Source organism: Phascolarctos cinereus, unplaced genomic scaffold, assembly GCF_003287225.1.
Source record: "Phascolarctos cinereus isolate Bilbo 61053 unplaced genomic scaffold, phaCin_HiC Scaffold_3;HRSCAF=262, whole genome shotgun sequence".
Classification (NCBI taxonomy): Eukaryota; Metazoa; Chordata; class Mammalia; order Diprotodontia; family Phascolarctidae; genus Phascolarctos; species Phascolarctos cinereus.
In genome coordinates, this window is record NW_027555736.1 from 107,765,147 (window position 1) to 107,790,989 (window position 25,843).

Genomic DNA, 25,843 nt, shown 5'->3' on the forward strand with positions numbered 1-25,843 from the left:
TTCCGGGACTGGACTCATTGAATGAGACTGGCAATGGACTGGGGGTGACTTTGATCTTTGGGGGCCCCCTCCAATTGCTTAGATAAGGGATGGGGTTTGGAGAGCCGAAGGTGTGGTTCTGTCTCTCCACGCTAGATTTCTCCCCCCACAAGTTTCAGCTTTCTTTGGGGTGGAGTCTGTTGCTCTGGTCTCTAGAATCCCTCCCCACAGCTGCTCCCCAGCTGCCAGCTCCACCCGAGGCAGCTGGCAACCTGGGGAAGATATGACTGTAGAGTGAGCCCCCTTTAGTCATCCCCTAAACCCTTTGAGCTGAAGATGGGCACAAACACAGAAAAGCTTGGCATCAATAGATGAAGATATCAACTCCGCCCCCCCTTCCCCTCTCCCCTGGCACATCTGGGTAACAGAAGTATCTCCCTTTCATGGTCAAGTGGAAGAGGAAGGAGAGGAGAGGAAAGAGACCTCACTGGCTCAGCAGATCAAGCACTGGACCTGGAATCAGGGAGGTCTGGGTTGAGATGCCATCTCTGATATTATCTGGGCAACCACGGGTAAACCAATCAAACTGTCTTTTTCCTCATATGTAAAATTGGGTTAATACATACTTGACAGGAGGGAGTAAGCAGAGTCCTTTGCAAACTTACAAGTCCCGCTGAGCATGTGCTTGTGTTTCTGTGGGGTGTGTGTGACGGGCAGGTAGCCGTATGAAGTTAGGGTGCTGGTCTCTTACAGGTTGCTTGGGCTCTCCAGGCTTGTGTATAGGAGGGAGCTACCCTTCCTTGCTGAGGAAGATATAAATCCCCTCCCCCTTCCTCTTGAGCTAGAGATCTGGCAAAACTGTTGAGTTTGGTATATATCTATCCTGTGGGCTGTAGGGCCAAGGGCAGAACCTACTTAGTAGGACCCTCTCCCCTATTATGGGTAGTCCTCCACCCATGACAGCTGGCCTTCGAATGCACAGGATCCTTTCTTCCCATGAAGAGAGCAGCTGGAGAGAGAGGAGGAAGTAAATGCAATCCCTTTGGATCTTCCCCTCATCCTTACAGCTGTCCCATACTTTCTAGGGAGCAGCATAAGGGCTGGGAAAGGAGCCCCCAAGAGAAGTTCCTAATGGCATGGGCTCAGATTAGCCCCCAAATGTGTAAAAAACAGGTGAAATGGGACAAAAAGTGGGGAGTGAAACTGACTTTTCCCCCTACTCCTGAGTGGGAGGGGGAAGACCAATCAAATTAAGTAGCTGCTATGTGCCAGGTACTGTGCTAAGAGCTGGATGAATTTATGTGTTCACTATTCCCCACGGCCAGCTTTAGGGACCATTCCCTGGGGCCCCACCAAATACTCTCCAAGAGAGCTGTTTCTTGGTGTGGAAGGATGGGGCAGGCCAATAGTTCCCACACTTCCTTTCTGCTCCCCTCCCCACCCCCAAACCCTGAGTCATCCCTTCAGCCCCACAGGAAAGGGTGGAGCTTTTTGGCCAAGAGCCAGACTGCCTGGGTCCTCTCTTAGCCCAGCTGGTCTGGGTGTGTGTCCATCTCCCCCACCAAATCTGGGTCCAGCCCTGAGGCCTGTACTGAGTCAGAGCCTAAGGAGGCCCTGAGAGGATCAGTACTGCACTGAGAAAGGGGTGTATGAGAGGGTTGGGGTGGGTTGACTCAGAGCAGGCCAGGAGGTGGCCTTAGACAAGGGGCTTTCTCTGGGCCCAGTGCTCAGCTGGATAGACTAGGGATCTCAGGGTCCAACAATACCCAGATCTTCAATCTAGCTAGCGGTCTTGTGGTATTTTTGTTTTTTGGTGGAGGGAGGAGAAAGGGAGACTGATAAATGTGTTAAGTGGCAGGGAGAACCCAACCTGTTTCCAGATGCATTGACTGTAGCACCAACACCTGCCAAACCCGAGAGCCTCTGGCCTCCATCCTGTAGCAATGTACAGGTGGCAGCAGCTTTCCCCTCTTCCAACCCAAAACTAACCGCACCAGGGACAAGAAGGAAATGAAATCTCATGGAATCTCTGAATTGGAGGGCATCAACGACACAGCAGACAAGCGGTCATCCGCCTTTCACAAGATGACAGGCGAGGCCCACAATCTCCTGAGGCCATCCACTCTTATTTTCTGTCCCCCAATAACAAATCACACACCCTCCCCTCTAGCTGACATGTTCAGAATGAGGGCTCTCTTTTTGGGGGGCAAGGTGGGAAAGAATGGTTTTGTGTTCCATGGGATCACCCACCAGTCTAATCCCCTTATTTTATAGATGGGGGAGCTGGGGCATAGAGAAGGGCAAGGTGATCTGCCCACGGTCACACACTGAGTCACAGGCAGGCAGGAGACCCTCCCTGGAACCGAGGTCTACACATTCCCATTGGCTCTTTTCACTAGGCCAGCTGTTTTTTTTTTAACCCTTTTCGTGCCACGAACTCTCAAAATCCTTCTCTCTCGTCTGACTGGTTAGTTCTAAGAAGTACATTGGTACAGGCAAGCAGCCTTCAAATCAGCCTCTCCCCTTCTCTCCCTAGGCCACCCCAGTTCACTGGGAAGCCCCAGGGAAAAGGAGGCTGGTGGGGCTGGGGCATCAGGAGGAGCAGTCACAGAAGTCTGCCATCACGTTTATTAGAAGGTTGGATTTGGGTGTGTGCTCTAAAACGGGTTACAGAATAAATACCTGTGCCTTTAGAACAGGAAGTCCACGTTTTATACAAAGTGCTCATTACAGGAAGTTGCATCGTCAAAATCTGGGAAAGGAGTGAGAGCAGGACAGCCCTGCCCCCACCCTCATCCCCAAGATCTCAACTAGGCCTCTCTCTCATTATTATTGGTATTTGTCATCATTGTCAGAGTCCAGGCCTGTGGTCAGAGTCCCTTCCTCTCCCCCTGTCCAGGGCATGAGGGCATGGAGGGCTCCTGTTATTTCATTACATCCATAGATCCTGCTCTGTGCCCAGAAGATGCCAAAAGCTGTGTGAGAAGTGGCCTTTGAACTCAGGGAAAGGGAAGGGGAAAAAAAAATCATTCTTGGCTTAAAAAAAAATTCAACAAAAAAAACACACACAATCTACGGGTCATCTCTTACTGAATCAGTGATTGACCTTCCCCAAAAAAATTGAAGGTAGAGTCAGCCCAGCAGGCACCAGCCCCTCCAGCCACAGCCAGGCTGGGGGTTGGGGGTGAAAGGGGGGGCACCACAGATCCTTCCAGCGGAGGGGGGGCCCAAGGAAGAGGGGTAAGGAGGGGAATAGAGAAAAAGAGAGAGAGAGAGACACACCCCTCTTGGAGTGAGGCACCTTCGAAGCTACAGAGAGCCCCAGCCCAGACCCCCAAGTCCGGTGATCTTCTTGGCTTCCAGCAGATTTGTATAAAACCCCCCCCCAAGAAAATGAAAATAAAAACTGAAAGAAAATGGGAGGAAGGGGAGAGAAGCCATCAAAGGAAAGAGGAAGAACAGGGGCTGCATAATTGAGGGGCTGACTTGGGGGGGCCCAACAGCCCCCCCAGCCTCCCCACCTAGCCCCGGTGTTAACTTGTGACGTAGTGTTTGGTGGACGGCTGGCCGTACACCCTGTAGAAATCCTGGTGTCCAGGCTGTTGGGAGGCATCTATCCAGTCTCTGACAGCCAGGCCTGGGAGTGACTGCGGGACAGAGGGGGCAGGTGGGAGTGGGTGTGAATACTCCTGCGAGGGCACTGTCCAGGGGAAATGGCCAGAACGGGGATAGGGCTGGTGGCTGCCGTGGTTCGACACGGAGGAACAGTAACAGTTGTCCACGGAGCAGACGAGGATCTTGCGGCCCCCATACTGGGGTAGCACGGGCTGCTGTGCAGCGGCGCCGTTAGGGTAGTGCGACGATGTGAACACCGAACTTGAATGGACAGGCTGCGCCCCCCCTGGCAGGGCCACCAGGTGCTGAGTGGAGCTACAGGGCCCCAGCTGGCTCGACTGGCCCTCCCCGGCTGAGGCCGGCTGGCCCACGAACTGGCTCCCTACAGGGCCTGGGGACTCCAGGAAGCTGGCCTCAGGAAAGGCTGTCTGGTGCTTTCGTTTCTCTGCTCCAGAGCTGCTGTTCACGCCACATGAGTACAGTGGGACTGTCTGCAGAAAGGGCACCGGGGTGCTAAAGGGGCCTGTGGAAGAGAATGCAAACTGAGGTCAGCAGCGGCTTCAGGGGAGGAAGAAAGGCTGACTGTGATCCGTGAAGGTGCTAAAAAATTACTGGATGGGAGGCTGAGCCAAAGAGGAGGAACCAGAGAGTGAGGCCTCTCATCCTTGTGCCTGAGCCCTCCGGGTGCTTAGGGAGAGGGCCCCCCCAGCACTACCACCTGGCTGCATCAGGGGACCTGTCCTTACCTTCCAGCAGCTTCCTCAGCTGCTTCTCCTTCTTGGAGATCTCATTCAGGAACAGCTTGGAGTTGAGGTGGCCGATCTTGGGAGGCGAGAGGCTGCCCCCTGTGCAACTCTGAGTCCTGGGGAGGGGGGGGGGGATGACAGGTAGGTATCTATCCACTGTAAGGTGCCTTGCCCCACCTGGGACCTACTTATTCCCAGATTTCCAGCCCAAGGCCTTGAAGGGACCTGCTTCCCCTGCCTCCATTCTTGGCCCCTGGAAGCAAAGATGTGTGCTTACCTATCCATTAGGATCTTCACGGACTTGGTATTCTAGAGAAAGAGTAAAAAAAAGTGCAACAAAGTAAAGCTCAAGCATCCCCACTCCACGGCTGCTCTTTTAGGTGGGACCCTTCCCTGTCCCTCAGGCAGGGATGCCCTTCTTCACATAAGCTCCAGGCTGCGCGTATGGAAAGAACTGATGAGGGACTACAGGCCAAAACCCCGGGAGGAGTACCAGGAGGTTGGGGGGAGTGCCTCCCCTGAGATATCCACACCAATTCAGCCAAGCTCAGATCTAGCCTCAGTACTGATCGGTGCCTTTCTGTTTTAGAACTCACTCCCCTAGAGCCTTGGGCAGCTGGTGGTACAGTGTTAGAGCACTGGGCCTAGAGTTAGGAAGACCTGAGTTTAAATCCAGCCTCATACACTTATTAGCTATGTGACCCTGGGCATGTCATTTAATCTGTTTGCCTCAGTCTCCTAAACTGTAAAATAATAGCACCTACCTCAGAGGGTTGTCATGAGGATCAAATGAACTAACATTTGTAAAAAGTGCTAAGCACGGTGCCTGCTCTCTGTGTAAGTGTATAAAGAAACGCGTGTTTCGTTTCCTTCCATCCTCCCTCATCATGGGGTCTGTGATTTAGCTCCCAGAACGGTGACTCCAAGACTCTCAGTCACCCTAACTCTTCTGCCTGCCTGCCTCTGCCTCTCCCCCGTGCTCCCTGATGACTCTCCCTGCCCCCTCACCCACCTTCATGAAGCTGATGTCCTCCGTCTTGTCAAAGACCAGCTGCACGGAGCTGAGCAGTTTCTTGGCCTCTTGCATGCGCTCGGTGAGATGCAGGGCCTGCGCCGCGTTCTCATTGCAGAACTTGGCCTGGGCCTTGTCCAGGATCTCCATGCTCTGCCGCAGGTCCTCATCGAGCAGCTGGTGCAGCTTCTCATACTGCAGTCTTACCTCGTCCTTCAGCTGGCTCACCTTCTCCTGCAACCCGAGACAAAGAGGCCCCGTGGTCCGCACCCTGTCACTCCTTCCCACTCCCTGGTCCTGCCCACCCTTCAAGGTCTAGCTCAAGCCTCCCCTCCCTGGAAAGCCTGCTCAGATGCCTGAACAGCCCAATAACCTCTCCCTTGCCTACAGAGATAACAACTTAGGACAGATTCTATCCCATCCTGTCTTACCCTGCTTGTCCCACGTGCCTGTCTGGAAGCAAAGACAGACCCCCTGTCTTCCTCTGTAGCCTGACATGGTTCTACACACACACAGAAGCTAATGCAAAACTGCTGGCTGTGGCCCGCCTGGGACGGGGCCGCTCCCTGCGCCCCTGTTCTCATGGTCTGCAGGGTGACTGAAGCCATCTGGCGTACCTCCACCAGCCGCTTATCAGACTCCAGTTTGTAGAGCTGGTCCTCAATGTCCTGCTCCCGCTCCTCTAGACGGTCTTGTTGCTTCATGAGCATCTTCTGTAAGGGGGAGTGTGCAGGGAGGGAGAGCACTGTCAATTGAGGAGGAAGAGGAGGGACCATTCTCCAGGAGAGATCTGGAAGCAACAGCTTCCTTTCGTGAGGGACTTTGTAATCTCTCCTACCCCTTCTTCCACACCTGGGCAGGAAGGGACCAGCTGCCTCCAGAGCCTCAGCAATCCCCTCCCCCAACTTCCAACCTTGACCTACTCTGTCCATCCTGGTGGCCTTGGATGCAATCCTCCATACCCACCCATATCCAGATAATCTCCAAGAGGGGAGAGGAGGAGAAGAAGGGGAAGAAGGATGAGAGATTGATTAAAACTGGAAGGAACACAAGTTAGTCCAATTACCTCCTTTTACAGGTGAGGAAACAGACCCCAGAGAGAAGAGACTCACCCAAGGTTACTTGGGCAGAGTAGCAGAACAAACACTGGAAACAGAGCACCCTGCCTCCAAACCCAGTATGCTTTGCTTGAACACCACCCTGCAGGCTTCAGTCCTTTCCCAAAGCATTGGCAGAAGCTATAGCTTCAGCTCCAGCTGAAGGCTCTCCTCTCTCCTGGGCTGAATAGTCAGAAGCTTGCAGTTCTTTGCCCCATCCTGTTTCTCCCAGCTCTGTTCCCAGACATAAGACAGGCCTAGTTACCAGAGCAACCAAGCCGGCCAGGCTTTTGCTGAGAAGAGAGCATGGGAATGAGAACCCCAACCTTCCTCTTAGACTCAGGCAAGCCAGGAAACTTTGGTGCACACCCAGAACTCCCAGCCACACATCTGTCCCCCCCCCCCACTGCTTGCAGCCAGATCACTTGTCTTCAAACAAAGTTCTTATCATGCTATTTGTTTGTCAAGAACCTTCCGAGCTTCCCCATTACATCCGTGGTAAAACCCAAAGTTACCTGCGGGGAACTCAAGATCCTATACAAGGAAAGCATAACCTTCTTTCCAGCAGACTCATCATTCTATCCCAATTCACCTCGCACACTTCAGCGTCCATCTTCGCTGCCTAACGGGTACCCCTCCCCAACCTACTCACAGTCCAGGAAAGCTTCCTTGAATATTTCAGCTCAATGGTATAATGAAGAAAGTTTGGAGATGTGGGTTCTAGACCCAACTCTGAACCTGAAAGGGCTGGACTAGCTAGTAAATGGGTGTTGTGGACTTACTACTGTGTCTGTGACCTCTCTCCTTTACCTTGCTCTGCAGCTGATCACAGGGCATTTTACAATCATGGGTATGAGGTTGAGAACTAGGAGGCCCCTGATAATGGTTCCTCCCACCCCACAAGTCCCTAAACACAAGGAATAGACACATTCAATGAAGAAGACCGAGATCACTCTCACTAATTATTAATCACTACAGAAGAAGAATGACAGATGAGAATCTTTGGGGCAGGCCCAGGTGTCCTAATTCTTTCTAGTCCAATGGTGACAAACTTAAATAGAGATGGTCCATAAGGATCTCTGCAAGCCGCATGCTGACTTAGAAAATCACATGTTAACATTATCTATGTCCTACTGCAATATTCTGCCAAATATTTCCCAATTACATTTCCATCTGGTTCAGGCTGCACTCAGGAGTGCTGCAGGTCCACAAGCTTTACAGCCCCAAGTTACTTGTTACTTTCTCCTGCCTCAGATTTCCAGTTCTGGACTAGTCTGGTCCTAACTGGTACCAGGGGAGCTTTCTCTCCTTCCCTGATGGAGTCTGGGGCTAGGAGGCAGAGAAAAAACAGCTGCCAACTCAGGATCCCTCACTACAACCACCCCCCCTCCCCCAGCTCTTTTTACAAATAAAAGTCCGGGGAGCTGAAGAGATTTGCCTAAGTGGATTGTGATGAGATGGTCCTCTTTATAGAATCCTTGAGCCTTGGAGCTGGGCAGCCCTTGCAGACCATCTAGATGTAAGACTAATGACTTTTTTTGTGCCATGAACTCCATCACCTGGTGAGGCCTAGCTACCCCTTCTCGGAACCAGGAATTGTTGCCTATGTTCATAATGGAAGGAATATGTTAAGTTTTAGTTAAGGGTCAGTGAAAATAAAGGTGTAATTTTTTTCCCCACCCCAGGTTCATGGGCTCCCTGAAATCTATCCCTCTTAACCTGGCTCCAGGTTTATGGCTTAATCTGACCTCTCCCCCCCCCCCCCCCCCCCCCCCCCCCCCCCCCCCCCCCCCCCCCCCCCCGCTCCAATTCTGTAGATGAGAAAACCCCCAGAGAGGGGGAAGCTGCCTTTTCAAGGTCATACAGGGAAATGGAAGGATTGGGACCAGAACCCACAGGAAGAATCCCCAGAGGCTAGCCAGTCTAGCCAGCTGTAACCCAGCTGGGGCTACATAACACATTCATATAAAGGAAAGAAAACTACATTTGATGCCAAATCCTGTCTCAGTTACTTTCTCCTTGGGTGACGACGGGCAAATCACTTGACCTCTCTGGGCCTCAGTTTCCTCAACTGTCAAATAAAAGGGCTGGATTAGATGACCTCTAAGGCCTGTTCCTGTTTTTAAATCTAATCTATGATCCTAAGTGCTCCTGCCTTCAAGATCAATACTATTTCAATTCACTGACAATCTATCAAATAAGTAAATAAGCCCCTCCACTCCCACCTCCCACTCCCACCCCCATTAAAATGGAATCAAGTGACAATGCTCCTAAGTTCTGGCCTGACCTCCTCCACATTACAGATGGGATAAGAGAGGCCTAGTGAGAAACCAAAAGAAATCTACACTAGGAAACAGTAAAGTGAAGACTAGGCTTGCTTTTAAACTCCCAGCTTCGAAGATCCTGACCTGGGCTAGAAGGAAGGAGCTGAACTCTCTCCTGGGGCCAGCTGCCTGAGCTGACCCTCATCCCACCTCTTCGGACAACCCAACCCTAGCCACTCCCTGCCCCCAGACCACGCAAAGTGGACACTGCCACTGGCCTGTGGGTCAGGTCCCAAGAATGCAACTTGAGGAAAGGGAGGGAAGTGGGGGATAAAGCTTTCCGCAAAGCCTTGTAAAAGCTGCCCAGAAAGAGGGAGAGAAACAGGATGATCAGGGCTCAGGCCTGGCTTGGCCTGTCTCACACATAGACCTAGGCAAAGACTTTCTACAGGCCCCCAGGGCTGCAGTGGGGAAGAGGGGGCCCCAAAGAGGAGGTGGCCCAGGACTTCCCCCTCCCGACCCCCCACGGGAACAATGGGCCTTTTCTTCTAGAGGGGACCTTTGGCCCACAAACTCCTACTCACCAGGGCCCCTAGCCCAGCATCCTCTCCCAGCCTCAGGTCAGCTGGGGGGAGAGAGAGGCACAGGAAGGCCAGAGCCTTTGCTGCTGCTGCTGCTAAAATCATCTCCCCACTTCTCAACCCAGTCAATTACTCTGACTAAAGCCCCTTAACCCGTGTACATGTGTCTGCACTGGCCCTACCTCAGCACCTTTGCAGCTACTTCCTCAGTAGCTAGAAGGTTGAGCGGTAGGAGAATAAGACTAAATACCCTAATTCTTGGCCCAAGTTTCTCTCCCCATTAAACCAGGACCACCCCTCACAAGTTGTCTCTCAATACTGCCCAACACTGGGTCTTGATGGCCACTAAAGTCCCTTTTGACTCTCCAATCTGGGGAGCTGTCTGACCTCCCCCCCCCCAACCTGGGCCTCCTTCTCCCACTGAGACCACCTTCCCAGTGTTTCAAGGATCCCTAGAATGCAAACAAGCAAACCCTAATGTTCTTGTCCCCTAGGATCTTCTCTGGAGGTCACCCCTGCCTTGGTTCCTACACCCACATTTCTGACACCCTCTAAGGGGGGGGTGAGGTGGGGACCAAAGCTCTGGTCACAGGGCTGCTTCATGGAATGGACCTAGGAGGTTTGTATGGATTGAGTCATACCGTGTTCCAGCTGGAAGGGCCCTTGGGAGGCTCTCTGTCCAATTCTTTGGCCTCTTTATTCTGCCTGGACTTTCCTAGCCAGAGAGAACTGAGCATAGAGCAAGGACGTTGCCCCAGTAGAATCGAGAGGGCCCCTGAGAGGGGAAACAGGGCTTTCCTTTAAGCAAGTCATCCCTGGGCATAGGAGAGCCTCCCTTCTCCTCTAATTCCTTACTCAAATAGCTCAAACCAAAGATTTGCTTTGCCTAGCTCTTTCTCCAGCCCAGGTCCTTCCAAATTTGAGGTTATGTCTAAAGGCTTGGCATCTCTAGGGCTTGAAAATCTCTTCTCTTTAAGCCAGTATTCCTTATCCCTTGTCCCTCCCTGAATTTCCTGGGGTTGGATAGGCCACTTTGCGGATGGTATCACATGGTGGGTGTGATATACTACATTTATATCATGGTCACAAGCCAGTGGGTGTATATATAGAGGCCACATGGTACCATGGAAACATCGGATCAGGAGTCAGGAGACCTGGATTTTAGCTCCAGCTCTTCTGCTAACTTGCTATGTGACCTTGAGCAAGTCACATCACTTCTCTGGGTCTCAAATTTCCTCATATGTAAAATAGAGTTGAACTCTAAGTGATCCTATGATGATCAGATAAGAGAATGTCTATGACAGAGTTGTTTTTTTTTTTGCTTCATAAGCACACTTGAGTAAGGAGTTATTATTAAATTGTTCCCTCATCTACCCTGCCTGGCTCCAGAGACAGTTAGGAATACCTTGCTTAAGAAGGCCCAGAAAGGCTATCAGTGAGCATTTATTCAGCATATCTGCTGTGCCAGGATCTGTACTAAATGCTGGAAATACAAGGACAAAATGCTCAAGACTCAAAGGGGACTCAGAGAGCATCGGACCTGCCCCCCTCAACTCCATCCCACCTGGTCCTCCAAGTAGCCTTTTCTGTGGTATTTCTCCCCTCGTGGTCAGGGCAGGAACCCCTCCTACCTGAGGCCTCTGCCATACCTAACTCCAGGGTAAACCAAGAGCACCAGCACAGCTTGCTTGCACAGAAGAGGATATCTAGGTTCCTGCCCCAACTTCATCCCCCCATTTTCCAAACTCTAGCCAGGGCCAGGTGGCTGATGTCCCAAAATAAGAGGAGTAGGGGAGAGGGCCAGAAACAACCTCAGCTTTCTAGCTCTGGCATCACTTGCCACAGGAAGGGAAGTGGGGGCAGGCCAATGCAGTGGGGGCCAGTCCTGGCAGGGTGGGACAGCTGAGGGTCCATTTCATAGCTGGAAAACATAGGGCTCTTGGAAGGGAAGGGATTTAGTAGTGTTAAGATAGAGCTTCACTCTCTTAAATCCACTAACTGGATAGTGAGCTCCCCTAGGGCAAGGGCCAGGCACACAGGCCGGGGCTTACTTGGCAGATTTTCAGAGATCAGCAGGCTGTTCCAAACTATCTCTTTCATCCTTGGGCAGAACCTTCCTGTACCAGACTCTTGCTCCTGGGGCCTCCAGCTGCCTCTCAGATCCCTGCCCTTGACCCGTGGCCAAAAAGACCCAAGCTCCTGGGGTCGCTTTGCCAAGCATGGTTGGGCAAACTCAAATTCCCACATCTTATTCTTAAAGCACAGTTCTAATTATGTTATTCTCCTGCTCGATAACTTTCAATGGCTCCTCATTATCTAGAAGTTGAGCTCACACTTCTCAACCTGGCATTCAAGGCTCTTTCCCCAATGACCTTCCCAGCCTTGAATCACACTACTTTCTTTCACATACTAGTACAGTGATGTCAAACTGGAACAGAAATAGGGCCCACTAACCTATACACAAGGACCCCTGTGGACTTAATGACTTAGATTTAAAATGTAATGTTATCTGTGTTTTACTATGTCTTTATTTATTTTGTTAAGTATTTCCCAATTACATTTTAATCTGGTTTGAGGAGCACCTCTCTGCTCTAGCATAAAATCTAACCAAAGAGAACTATTCTCATTGCATCCTACAGAATCTCACCTCCATGCCTTTGTTCACCCCACCTTTCATGTCTGCAATAATGTCCCCATAATTTTCTTCACATATTGAAATCTTTTTGATCTACTGGAGGCCCAGTTCAGGTGGCCCCCTTCCAGAAAGCCTGCCCCATTAATTGCCTCTCATCCCTACTCTGAGTCTCCAGAGCACTCAGTACACCTTTCTCTTCAAACTGACTACACACCTGGGTTAGCGTTCTTTCTGTTCCAAGTCTCCCCACAACCTCCATATACACAAAAGGAAGGGGTCCAGTCCAGAGCAGGTACACCATAAATGACTGTTGAAGAGAATGGCCTTTCCCTGCCACCAGCAGGGCCCCCTCGAGTCTTTCTGGGAAGCACTGACTGCACTGGAAGACAAATTGGCTTCTGCAGTTTCTCCAGCCCTCAAATCCCACTCCTTCAGCTGAGCTGGGCATGGCTCAGCAGGGCACTTCCCCTCACCTTCTGGGGTTAGTCTGGGTTCCGGGTAAATCTGCCACCCACACTCAGGTTCCCTTGAGACAGGGTCAGTGTGGGGGGAGGGGGTGTGTGTGTGGAGCTTTTCAGTTGCTGCTGGAGTTTGTCTGCTGACAGTTGAGATGCCTGGTGAAGGCCTTTGCTATGGGACACTGGGGCTATATAAAAGTTAATAAATAATAATAATAAAAAGCCTCAAGTCAACCTTGAGGAGAAGCAAGGTCAGGAGGGAAATGGGGCCCCAGGGGCTGCCAAGCCAGCAGCCAGTTTGCAAACAAGCCTCGGACTTCAGAACCGGAAGGGGTGGGAGGCACCAGGGCCTGAGGCCTGGCAAGGTAAACAAAATCACCAGTTCCTTCCAGAGCTCCCCTACCCCCCCATCTAAGCTTCCTAACCCCCCCCCTCCCAACTTCTTTCCAGTTCCCCCTGGGACAACCCCTCCCCCTTTGGGGAAGGGAGCTCTCAGCAGCCTTAGGTTTCACAAACTCTGGCAAAGCTCTCCACACCGCCCCCCACTTCCCCGTCCCCTCCCACAGACAAACCCCAGAGCAGAAGACAGGTAATAAGGGGCAAAGACACCCAGAGCCTGGACCTGCCTGAGAGATGAGGAGCCGGTTTCCCAGCTGCAGAGCGGAATTAGCTTCTGCCATGCAGAGTGCAGGCTCTGGGGCAGGCAGACAAAGAGGCAGAGAGAAAGCCCCCCTTTGTCTGTGCCTGAATGCCAGCCCGGCTGGGAAGGCTTTCAAAGAGCCAGCCATCAAGCTGGCCGGGCTGGGCCCACAGTGGGGCCTCTAGGGCTGGCCTTAACCCCCTTCCCAGCTCCCCAGTCTCCACCCCGCTCTGAATTTTAGTGACATCTAGTCTCTCCTTTAACATCCTCCATAAATTTTAGTCTTCTGGGAATCTTCTTCCCTTCCCTTTATTCTTCACTGGAGAAGATCCAGGCCCCCAAAGTCACAGACAACACAACCTCACACACAACAAAACATCAAAGTCACACACATCAGACACATAGTCTCACAGAGACAGCAACACACACACACACACACACACACACACACACACACACACACACCACACACACACACACACCCTTAATAGGAAGCATGTGGAATTGGGGTAAGGATATGACAGCTTCACATGCTGGATCAGCATGATGCTATAGAGAGAAATGAGAGTAATTGTCTTATGTGTTATGTGCTTGTATTTGTTGTAGGGCCCTAGAACTTGGCTCCTAGCTTCTCCCTTACCCTGAAAAGGACTGCCTAGGGGAAGGAGGTACCCATTCCTCACCAAGCCAAGGCCTCTCAGGCCTCCAGTTTTAGGTAGGGCATGGGAGGGAGCCCTTGGGTGAAAGAGCCTGGGAAAACCAAGCCTCTTCAGCCACCCTCCTGTCACAATGTCTGGGGTAACTATGGGTCCGGGAATGGGGTGGAGGTTAACCACTTTTGCTTCCTCACCCAGGGTTACGACCCCTCTCCCTTAAAAAGAGGGAAAGACTAAGCTCAGATGGGGTAGGTGCCCTCTTTCCCTCCCACTCCCTCAATTAAAGCAAGCTGTGCACTAACCTTTCCTCCCCCCAACTTCATTAGGAGCTGGGCACATCACCCCCTCCACTTTCCCACCTGAATCCTCCTCACTCCCAAGTGCTGAGGAAAGCAATTCAGGCTGAAAAAAACCTCCCCCAGCCCCCCTAGGTCCTGTCTCCGCCCGCTAGCAGAAGGCTTAGTGCCCATGACCACCCAGGGAGACAGGAGCAGGAAGGAAAACCCAGGGCTTTCTCCCAAGCCCCAGGGCAATGAGTGAGGAGTGGGTGTTCTTTCCCTGAAGCTAGCCACAAACTCGTTACCAAAGAGGAGGTCAAGGAGAGCAGTCTACCTGCGCAAGCCCAGAAGAATCTTTATTACACACTGTGCCACCCTCCCCCTGCCCCCCCTCCCCCACGAGAAGGTCAAGAATGGGAAAAAAAACGAGGGGTAGGAACCAGGCCATGGGTTAGACACTCCAAAGCCAGGTGAGCCTCCATTCTAGAGACTTTTTAAACATTTACTGGAATTCTCACCTAGTCCTGGAGGCACTCCAGAATTACACAGCAATACTGTAATATGAAAAATTACAAGGACACCCAGACACACAGAAATGGGAGTAGACCATTCTCTCTAGCTCCCCCCCCCCAGATTCCTTCTTCTCAGTAAAGGACTGAGCATAGACTAGAACCTTCCACAGATGCCTTTAACCAATACCCAGACCCTTCCCCCTCCTCATCCCTTCCTCTGGTCCTTCTATAAATGTGACCCCCATGCTTTAAATCTGGCCTCAGGAAAAGCAGCAACATTCCCGGATCCTGATGCCCCCCCAACCCAAAATCCAGTGGGGGGAGGGGGAGATGCGATCAACTAGCCTGGGGCTTAGACCACACCGGATGCCCCACAGGCCATCTATCCCCCCCCCCACCATCTGGCTTTGGAGCCTAAAAAGAGCTGTGGATAGTTTACTCCCAGGGTCCCCTCCCAGCCCAGCCCCAAACTCAAAGCCCAGATTTTATCCTCCTTCTGACTCTGTGGCCCCAGGTCAGCTTTCAAAGGATACAGCAAAAATCTGGCAACATCGTCCTCCCTTTCTACCCACCCCCAGCTCACACATTCTGGCAAATACCAATTTCCTGTGGTCCCCTCACACCTTACCCCAAAGCCTGACAATGGCCCTGTTCCCAACCCCCTCCCACTCCAGGCCTGGACTAGGTGGGAAAAGAGGAAGAGAGGACCAGCTCATGCTTATGGGAGAAGGAGGGAGGTCTAGTAAATGAGAAATGTTCCCTATATAAAATGCAGTTGTACCCCCAATCAATTAATCAAGCAAGCTCTCGCTCTTCTCTTCCCTCCCCCCCAATAGTCCTCTGGGAAGCTGGCACAGCTTAAGAGAAAGAGTCTAACCCTGTACCTTCAGTGGCGCCCCCAACATTAGGGTTTGTTACTATTTCCCTGCCCACCCACCTCCTACTTCACTGCTCAGCCCAAAGCACCAGGGGTTAGATTCTTTTAAGGAAGGATCCATTTAACAAACTGGACTCCCAATGGTGGATGGAACCAAGGCTGGGGCTTCCAAGCCCAACCAGACTCAGGCCAGCTTCCTGGGGCCCCTGGGCCAATGGCAGTTCTAGAGACAATGTTTCCAGTAGGCAACCCATTCTGAGTCTCCATCTTTCCAGAGTGTGTGTAGTTAAGGGTTAGGATGGACCACCACCAATTTAATAAGCCAACCTGACCAGGAATGTTGTTGGTATGCTTTTCTAATGCTAGGAATGTGAGGGCCAGAGAAACAGGAGACAGCGGGTCTAGCTAGAGGTAGGAGTGAGTGTGGGGGTGAACAAGACTCCAGCTAAGGGTCTAAGTTATCACTGATGCAGATGCTTACAAAAATCCAGTATCTATGCCCTATGTCTCATCTCTGGAGTATGGCACACACTGCCAATAAAGTTTGATATCTCCTGACTGTCCCTCCAGCCCCCCTTCTTTTTTTCCAAGAGCCAGTGAGAAGATGCAGGAAGGCCTTTTGGGAGGAGAACAGATAGCCAGGCCACCTGGGGCATCAGGAGAGGGGAGTCTGTGTGCATACTACTAACACACTACTCCAAGAGTAGTTAGAAATCACATGCAGAGACACAGATATATAGACTAACCCCCCCCAAAGACACATATACACCTACAGACTCCAAACAAGCAAGCCTATATTCCCTTCTTCTGGGGCCAGTGACCACTCACCCCCACCGCCTCCCCATTAAGTCTTGGCAAAGTTATCTTGTAAGGGTCTTTCCCTCCTCCTCTTTCTTTCAGTCTCCACCTCTCCACCCCCCTACCCACATTCCTCAAGACAGGAGCTAGACATCTTGGCTTTCCTACAGGCTCTATACTTTTCATCACTAGCTCACTCTCCCTCCTAACCCCTTCCAATCTTTATTAATAGCAACTGCTGAAGCCTCTCTGCCCAGGGCCAAGCTGGGGAAGTCAAAAAGGGAGGAAACAGGGCTCCCTTTGGGGGAGGGAGACTGGGGAGCAGCTGGGAGCCCTCTCCTCCCCACCACTTTTTAAAAATTTTTTCCCCACCACTTTTTTTTTAAAAGAAACTATCAGTCTGTATTATGAAAAGAAACCTGGAGCTGGATCTACAAATTGGAAACCAGTCATACATTAATTTTTATTGATCACTGGCCTCCCCCCCCCCATCCTATTGGGTTCTTTATTGCTACAGAGAGTGAGTCATTCGAATTGGGTTCACACACAGGAAACCACCCCCCATTTTGCAGTGATCTGTAGGGCTTTTTCATATTTGGGGCCTCATCTGCCCTCTTTGACCCTGGGTGCCACTACCCAACAGGGTTGGTGGGAGTTGGGGTCAGGAAGAATCAATCCCCTTTCCCCACAGCTCAGGCCCCCTCTTTATTATTCACACCCTGGGCCTGGGATTGGGGGCTGGGCCTTCCCACAGAGATGGAATCTTTCCAATTCCCTCCCTCTGCCACGACTCACCCAGACTCCCCAGGCTGGGACTCCCCTTACCCCATGGGAAGCTGTCCATCCGGGAAGGGAGGGAGGGAATCCCCCCCACCTTGCATTAGGCTGGCCTCCCAGCCCTGGGCCACAGCCCAAGAAGGGAGGCATGTGTGGGGGTGACATTGACAGGCCATATACAATGGGAGGGGATGCAGCTGCAATCAAGGAGCAGGGCAGCCCAGGGGAGTGAGCTGCCTGAAACCAGATTTCAAGGCAGCTCAACCTTAAACCTATCAGATTTTTTTCCCCCACCCTTCTGCGCTTAGCTTCTCCTCCAGACTACTGGGAGCCGAGAGGGCTGTGCTTGGAGAAAAGGCAATCAGAGCTCGGGGTGACAGAGACTTTAAAGGTTTGTTCATGCACACGGGTCTGCGCAGACAGACACTGCCACCCACATAGAACCTCACTCTGTATTCTGGTCTCTGGATTCTCGGTCTTTCTCCCGACACATAACTCCATTCTATTCCTCTTCACCTCCCGGGAAAAAACCCAAAGAACCCGGTGTTTCTTAAGGGGCTCCCAGCCTTCGAACATGGCTGCCTTTGTTTACTTCCTCGCTGCCCGGGCAGCAGCTTGTCCCCAGCTGGGGCAGCAATGGCTCTGGGACACCGGTCACACAAACTGTAGCCCAAATGAAAGCAGGCCAGGGGCATCAACAAGGCGGCTTTCCCGAATAATCATTTAGGGAATGGATTTCTCTTATCCTTAGACAAGTATCAAGTATGCACCCCCCCACCCCAACTCTGGTCCTGAAGAAGGAACCACAGTAGACAACCCTAACAGCGAGGTCCCATTTTGTCTACTGCTTAGGGCAACCAGTCAGGCTGGGGTCAACCAAGCCTCTTCCCCCGTCCAGGACGGGGCAGGCTGGAAGGTGGGGGGGGAAGATGCAGACCTGGCCTCTAGTTCTGCCCACACCCACGGACTTCTGCCCGGTTCCTGACCATCCCCACCCCAGTTGAGAATCCTGTCCCCCACTTCTCCCACCCATCTTCTAGGGCCGTGGGTAACAGTTACTTGCCCGAATCTCATTCCTCCGGATCTCCACGTCGCAGACAGAGTGTCCCTGGTGGGCACCGCTATAGTAGCAGCAGTACTGGCACACGGCCACCTGCTCGGCCTCGCAGTGGTACAGGCGGTAGGCGTTGTGCTGCGGGCAGCTCCAGGCCCGCACGTCGTCGGCCTCCACCAGGAGGTGCCCGCGGGCGGTGGAGGGCTGCTGCAGGTGCGTCTGCACGTGGGACTGGCAGCAGGGAGCCTCGCAGCGCAGGCAGACCTTCTGGGCTGGCAGCGGGGGGCCGCGACGGCAGAACACGCAGTGCAGCGCGGCCGGCGGCTTGTCCACGTGCAGCGCGTTGAACTTCTCCACGATGTTGGTGAGTTTGAGGTTCTTCTCCAAGCCTGGACGCTGGTTGTAGGCCTGGTTGCACTCGGGGCATCGAACCAGGCCGCTGTCCTTGGCCCAGGCTTCGCCGATGCAGCCGCGGCAGAAGTTGTGTTTGCAAGGTAGCTGCACGGGTTCCACGAAGACATGCAGGCAGATGGGGCAGATGAGCTCCTCCTCGAAACAGTTCTTCCAATTCTCCGCCATGGCGAAGGAGGCAGCTGTAGCGCCCCAGGCCGGGCCTTGGCCGCTGGCCGGGCCCCGGCCTGAGCTTCCTACCCGCAGCCTGGGACCAGTCCCGCTTAAAACCAAGGCGGTCGCTAGAGCGAGCCGCGCAGCGATGCGCCCTGAGCGAGCTCAGCAGCACAGCCTCTCTGGGGTTCCGCACTGGCGGACGGCGCCCGGCTTCTCAAGGCAGGGGGTGCTCACGACGCCGCTGCCGCCGCCTCCTCTTCCTCCTCCTTGCTGAGTGTAGGGAGTGTTAGCGGGCGGCGCTGGCCGGAGCCGGGGCACGAGCCAGGGATGGGCCTGCCCAAGTCCAAATTCCATCCACGAAGCCGCGGCCGCCGCCTGCGCCTCCCCCGCTCCGCTCGTCCGCTGACATTGGGGCGCGCCCCGCAGCTGCCTCTCCGCGAGCCGCACACTTCCCTTCCTCTCTCTGGCTGCCGGGATTCGGGGCTTCTCGCCGGCCGCCACCCCGCGCTCCCGGCTCCTCCTCCTCTTCCTTCTCCTCCTCTTCCTCCTCCTCCGCGCCGCCGCCGCCGAGTCCGAGATTCGCGTCCCTTCAAAGAGGAGCCGGAAAAAGCGCCGCCGCGCCCGAGGGCTCCGCTAGGTCCGAACAGGGCGGGCGAGGCCCAGCCAAGCGCCCGGCGTCCCGGCTGGGGCGGTCCCCCGCTCGCTGTCCTCCCGGCGGCGGCTGCAGGGCGCCGGGGCCGAGTCGGGGGCGCCGGGCGCGCGGGGGACAGTCATTCAGATGAAATTCCCGTCCCCGGCCCGAGATCCCAGCCCTCCTCCTTCCGCCTCCCTCCACCAACAGAAACGGAAGGGGGAGGGTAAGAGGGAGGAGGGACGGACAGGGGAAGGGAGGGCTGAGGGAGGGAAGGAGGAGGGGACGGAGGAGGGGGGAGGGCGCACCGGCGTAGGGAGGAGGGGACTGGAGAAGGGAGGGAGCGCTCGCGGGAGGGACATGAAGGGACGACCCCCCCTCCTCCCCGAGCCCCCCAAATCGCGTCTCCTCGTGGGCTGGGGGTACTGGAGAGAGGAAGGAGGGGGAAGGTAGAGGAAAACCCGAACCCAGCGCTTTGGCCCGAGCCCCGCTCACCTCTTCGCGGCCACCCAGCCTCCGGACAAGGGCAAAAAAAGCCAAAACAAAACCCAATCCCACCCCACGCGTCTCAGACGCTGGACAGCGGGCGAGAAAAACAAGGATTGATCCAAGTAGAAAGGAATTTTTCTCCACTGCTCGGGAATGGGAGGCTACGCACCTCTCATTCCCAGCCCCTGCCCTCCCTCCTTGTCGTCACCCTCTGTCCTTCCTTCCCTCTTTCCCTGCCCCACCCCGAGTCTCTTCTTCTTGGTCTCCAAGTCTCGGGGGTTCGGTAGGGGCTGAGCTCGGCGGTCCCCGGCTCTGTTTAGCGCAGTGGGGGCGGGGAAGGCAGGGATGCTGGGGGAGGGAGGGGGCTGGCGAGGACATCGAGGACCCTTCGGTCTGGGTTCCCCGCCCCTGTACCGCCCACCTTGGAGCTTTTTTTTTTTAAACCAAACAAAAATATGTGCATGGGTTTTCGAAGGAAGGCACAAACGCCAGACCCCCAGGTGCTGGCCCAGTCAGCCCTTGTCAGTCCAACGGCGCGGCCCCCGGGAAATGGGCTCAGGCCCGGGTCCCCTCAATCGTCGCCGTCTTTCCGCTTATTTTCAGATCGGAGGGGAAAAAAAAGGAAGAGGCCCGTCCGCAGCCCCGCAGCCATCTTGACGCATTATTGTTATTTCAGGGATGAATGTTTCATAAAAATAAGTGCTCATCTGGTCTTCCCTTGCGCTCCCAGCAACATCCCGAGACAGGGCCTGCGGGACCGCCTGATCACGGCCCCCGGCTCCTCCTCGGACCCTGGGCCCCAATTCTAGGCCTAGCCTCCTGCGGGGCACCCAGCGCATCCAGGGCCTCGCGAGTCTTGCTATAACACTCTAGGGGGTTCGTGCGTTTCTAGGGTAGTGAGGAGGGGTCGTGTGTGCAGACCGCGTCCGTATCCCTCAGCCTCTTCCCCCCCATCTCGGTCATCCTCCCCCCAATCCTCCCTCCACAGGGAGAAGGGATATCACTGGGCATTATAAACTAGTCCGAGACTCCAGCTGGAAGCAGAGAACCCAGAGCCTGGAATGGGGACAGGTCTGGAGTATTACTGCGGGGGAGGGAAAAAGAAGGGGAGGTCTTTAAATCACCGCCTTTTCACACCGGCCCTCACGCTATAAACGAATCGGGAGGGGGGAGGGGCAAGGGCCCGGTCCGGAAGTGCCGCTGTCGCCGCCCGGGCGCTCGGCCCCGCCTCTTCCCCGCCTCTGTCTCTGAGCCTGAAGCTGCTATTGGCCTCGCGCCCGCTCCCCCTCCCCTCAGGGAAGCGGGCGAGCAGCCCTTGTCACATGACTCGGTTTCAGTTAGTTATCTATATTAAGCATTCCGAGTTCTGAGCATCTTAAAGGGCCACGGTCCCTGCGGCCACTAGGTCTCGGCCTCTCGCTTGGTCTGCTCCTCGCAGGCGGTGGGGCCCGGGACCTCGGCTCTCCAAGAGGGGAGGGTCACTGGATGAACCCTTCTACCAGAACGCTGCTGATAGGGGAGCCCGAAAGGGCCAGTCTGAGGTCTCCGCCCACTTGTCTCCCCTCTCAAAACCCAATGGGCAGGTCACCAACCCCCCCCTTCCCCTAGTGACCGGTGGGGGCCCTGAGCCTGGTGCAGGGTGCCCCGGCAGAGCCCTCCCCTGTGGGACGTCCGTCACCTCGTCCCTCCCTCTGTGGGCGGTCGCTCGCCTCCTCGCCTCCTTCCCTCTTCTACCCAAGTCGGGGGGAGGGGGTCTTCCCTCCATTCCCACCCGCTTTCCCCTGCCCAGAGGGAAGTTTGTTCTTTGCCGCTGCTTCCCCTTTCTTTCTCCCCACCAGGGGAAATCTCTGGCCTCCTGGTCTCTTTTCTGCCCCTCTCCCTTTCCGAATTCTCTACCAAAAAGCAGGATGACGTCTTTTTCACCTCTCTCCCCACCAACCCGCTCACCCCTCGTGGGAGATCTTTTCCCATCTCCTCCCTATGTGTGTGGGGAGTGTCTCACACACTGCTATTTTTCTGAGATCTAGTCTGTATAGGGTCGGTGGACTACAGTCTAGGATGCACCAGAAGCCTCTGGTGTGTTAGGTTGATGGGGGAAGCAGTCAATAAGTAGTCAGTAAACATTTATTAAGTGCCTACTGTGTGTCTGGGGCTGTGCGAAGTGCTGGGAGTACAAAGAAAGAAAAAGACAGTTCCTGCCCCAAAAGAGTTTACAGTCTAACGTAGATGAGGGGACGTTCAAACAAATTCGTACAAACAAGCTTACACAGAGGATAAATAGGAAATTAACGAGAGGGAAAGCTCTAGAATTGAGAGGGAAGGTTTCCTGTAGACAAGGACTTAAAGGAAGCCAGCAGGCAGAGATGAGGAGGGAGAGCATTCCAGGCATAGGAGACAGCCAGAGAAAATTCCTGGAGCTGAGTCTTGGTCATAGGACAAATGGGCAGTAAGGCATAAGTAGGAGGGGGCTAGGAAAGGCTTTGAACGCCATGCAGATGATTTTGTATTTAATCATAGAGGTGATAGACACTGGAGTTTATTGAGTAAGGGGGGTGATGTGACTGAACCTGCACTTTAGGAAAATTACTTTGGTGGCTGAATGAAGGATAGATTAGAGTGGGGAGAGAAGGAATGACCCACCAACAGGCTATTGCTGTAGTCCAGGTGTGAGGTGATAGGGTCTACATTTAAGAATGGTGGCAGTGTCAGAGGAGAGAAAAGGGAGAGGTGATTCCAGAGATGATCCAAAGGTGAAACCAGACAGGCCTTGACAACAGATGGGATATGGAGGGTGAAGGATAGTGAGGAGTCAGGATGACACCTAGATTTGGAGCCAGAGACTTGGAGGGTGGTGTTGCCCTCAACCATAATAGGAAGGGTATGAGATAGGAAGAGTTTAGAAGGAAAGATAATGATTTCAATTTTGAACTTGATAAGTATAAGATATCTCTGGACAACTATTTTGAAATGTGTGAAAGATAGTTGGAGATATGAGATTGGAGGTCAATTTGGAGAGGTTGGGGGAGGATTTTGAGAATCATCCTCATACAGATGGTAATTCATGGGAACTGATGAGATCACTAAGTGAAGTAGTATATTTGGGAGAAGAGGGCCTAAGACTGAAGCCTGTAAGATACCTACAGTTAGACGTTGTAACTTACTGAGGGTCCTGAAAAGGAGAGAAAGAAGTGCTAATGAATTTTTTTCCTTGTATCCATGAACTCTAGAGGCAGACTGATTCTCCGGAGAAGCTGCTGAAGCTGCTCTACTGGGGAGTTAGTTTCCATAATCCCTGGGTTTAGTTTATTGAAATTGGGGGTGGAGTCTTATGCTCTGAGAAGCCAGCAAGTTCTTTTTTTTTTTTGACTATGACAAGAATTTTTTATTCGATGTTACATTAAAATACACATTTATAGCATTCAAAAGAGACTGTTTTATAAAATTCTAAAGTTTATTTACTTTTTAAATTTTATTAATTTATTTTATCAACAATCACTTCCATATGCTTTTGAGTTGAAAATTTTTCTCTCCCTTCCTCCCCCCGCCCAAGACGGCACACAATCTGATATAGGCTTTACATTTACATACCCATTAAACATATTTTCACATTAGTGAAGTTGCAAGTAAAAATGAAAACCAATAGGAGGAACCATCAGAAAGATGAAACAAAACTCAACAGAAGGTAAAAATAAGTGATAGCGATTCGACTTCCATAGTTCTTTCTTTGGATGTGGACAGCATTTTCTATCCCGAGGCCTCTGGAGATGTCTTAGATCCTTGTAATGCTGAGAAGGGTTCAGTTTAACAAGATTAGTCATTGCTGTTATTGTGTACAAAGTCCTCTTGGTTCTGCTCACTTCACTCAGCATCAGACCATATAAGTCTTTCCAGGTTTTTCTGAAGTCAGCCTGTTCATACCACAACTTGCTCAGCCATTCCCCAATTGATGGGCATCCTCTCAATTTCCAATTCTTTGCCACCACAAAAAGAGCTGCTATGAATATTTTTGTACATGTGGGTCCTTTTCCCATTTGTGTGATCTCTTTGGGATATAGCCCTAGGAGTGCTATTCCTGGATCAAAGGGTATGCACATTTTTATAGCCCTTTGGGCCTAGTTCCAAATTGTTCTCCAGAATGGTTGGATCAGTTCACAACTCCACCAACAATGTATTAGTGTTCCAATTTTCCCACATCTTCTCCAACATTTATCATTTTCCTGTTTTGTCATGTTGGAAGCCAGCAAGTTCGTGACACTTCTGCTCTTCCCATAATACATGCTGCTCTTTTCTCTTGAGGTTGTCTCAATCTATCCTAAACAGACCTCCTCACCTGGTCTCCCAGATCTGGTGGCTGAGAGATACATTTAGATATTTCCCATGGCAACTAGTTTAGAATGCCCTCCATCTTCTTTCTTAAAGTCCAAATCATACTCATCCTTCAAAGCCCAGCTGAGATCTGTAGTAACCCTTCCTTCCCTAATCTCTCCCTGTTCTGGATTATACAGCACTGAGTATGTATGTACCACTCATTTGGCCTTAGTGTTAACTTCTAACAGTTATCAGCCTTGAAGCCTTGAAGACACCACAGGATTTATAGCTAGAAGAGGCTTGAGATCATATAGTACATTTTATAGATGAGGAAAACAAGGCCCAAGGAAGTGAGGGGATTTGCCTTGTCCTGAGCTCCAGACCTAAGTTTCCAACTGCCTATAGGACATCATCATTGTTTCAGAGTTCAAATTCACTCCAAATCTAAGCTGATCTTCCTACTCCCACTCCCAACTCCCTACCCTAAAACCACTTCTGATTTCACTGTTTTGTTTGTAGCACTACCATTCACCTAGTTTATAGCCTGGGGCTTATCTTTGACTCCTCCCACTTTTCTCACTTTTTTACTTCCAATCAGTAACCAGGACTTGATTCCATTTCTGCAATATCTCTCTCAAGTTCCCTCTTTGTGAATATTCCCACTGCCTGTACAGGGTTTCCTGGTTTGCCCCCTTCCCTTCAATCCTTTTCAAACTTCTGCCAGAATAAGTTTTATGCGCAGAGCTGAGCGTCAGGGAGAGGAGTTTGAACGTGCTGGATAGGTAATAGGGAGCTACTGAAGGGTTTTGAGCTTAGGATTCACATTACTCATTTGGCTGTTAGCACAGGGCATTCTAGCAGTAGAACATAGGTTCTTTGGCTATGGCAATCCACTCACTTATCTTGTCATGTCATTACTCTGCTCAGAAATCTTCAATGGCAAGGCAGCTAGGTGGTGCAGTGGATACAGCACTGGCCCTGAAGTCAGGAGTACCTGAGTTCAAATCCAGCCTCAGACCAAACACTTGACACTTAACCCCAATTGCCTAAGGAAAAAAAAAATCTTCAATGGCTTCCTAATTGTCCAAAGAAGAAAGTTGACACTCCTCTTGCCTAGCATTCAAGGCCCTCTACCCTGTCTTTCCAAACTCATATTATTCCCTTTTACGCATTCCTTAGTCCAACTGCCTCCCAAACACCCACTGAACTCTCGTGGTTCTTTCCTTTGCTCCTTCTTCCCTGCCTGTAGAATGACCTTCCTCCTCCTCTTTGCCATTGAAAGCTCCACTCAAGTGCTACCTCCTTGAGGAAGCTTTCCCTGATTGCCTCTCCATCAATAACATTCTCCTCCAACCTTAGCACTCTGGGGTTTTGTAACTCTAATGCACTTCCCAAATAAGATAGTACATTAGAGTTACATTACAGTTTGGTGGAGGGTGGGAGGAGGGGCTCGGATAACTATACACTTCTTGAGGGTGAGGGTTAGTAGAGTATTTTTCCCGACTGCCTATGAATTGCTGAATGCCACAAGCATGTAATAAATGTTTGTTGTGCTGTAAGCAGCAGAGCCAGGATTCACACTTAGGTCTCTTGACTCCCAATCCTGTGCTCTCCAGCATTCCTCTCTACAGGAAGACTTCCTCTGATCTCTGCCCATTCCTCTGCTCCAGGACTTCTCTCCAACCTCCCTGAAAACAGGGCCTAGATCTTCTCTATCTTTAGAGAATCATAGCTGAACACAAACAAGCCCAGGCATAGCAGCGACTGAGGAAAATGAATGAGGCAGGTTTTTCTTCCCTAACCCCAACTCCATATTCTGAGGACCCTTTGCTTTGGTTAGAAGAACAATGGTACCCAGCTCTTGAGGCT

General features: G+C 52.2%; 1 protein-coding gene across 1 annotated transcript; it reads right to left on the reverse strand.

Moving 5' to 3' along the window:
- Positions 1-2,589: 2,589 nt before the first annotated feature.
- Positions 2,590-19,342, reverse strand: TRIM8 (tripartite motif containing 8). Its single transcript, XM_020967533.2, has 6 exons — positions 17,989-19,342; positions 5,970-6,065; positions 5,353-5,586; positions 4,618-4,649; positions 4,341-4,456; positions 2,590-4,117 (listed from the first exon to the last, which is right to left on the reverse strand). The coding sequence occupies exons 1-6, from the start codon at positions 18,556-18,558 to the stop codon at positions 3,513-3,515; spliced, it is 1,653 nt and encodes a 550-aa protein (XP_020823192.1). The 5' UTR covers positions 18,559-19,342; the 3' UTR covers positions 2,590-3,512.
- Between the last annotated feature and the right edge of the window lie 6,501 nt (positions 19,343-25,843).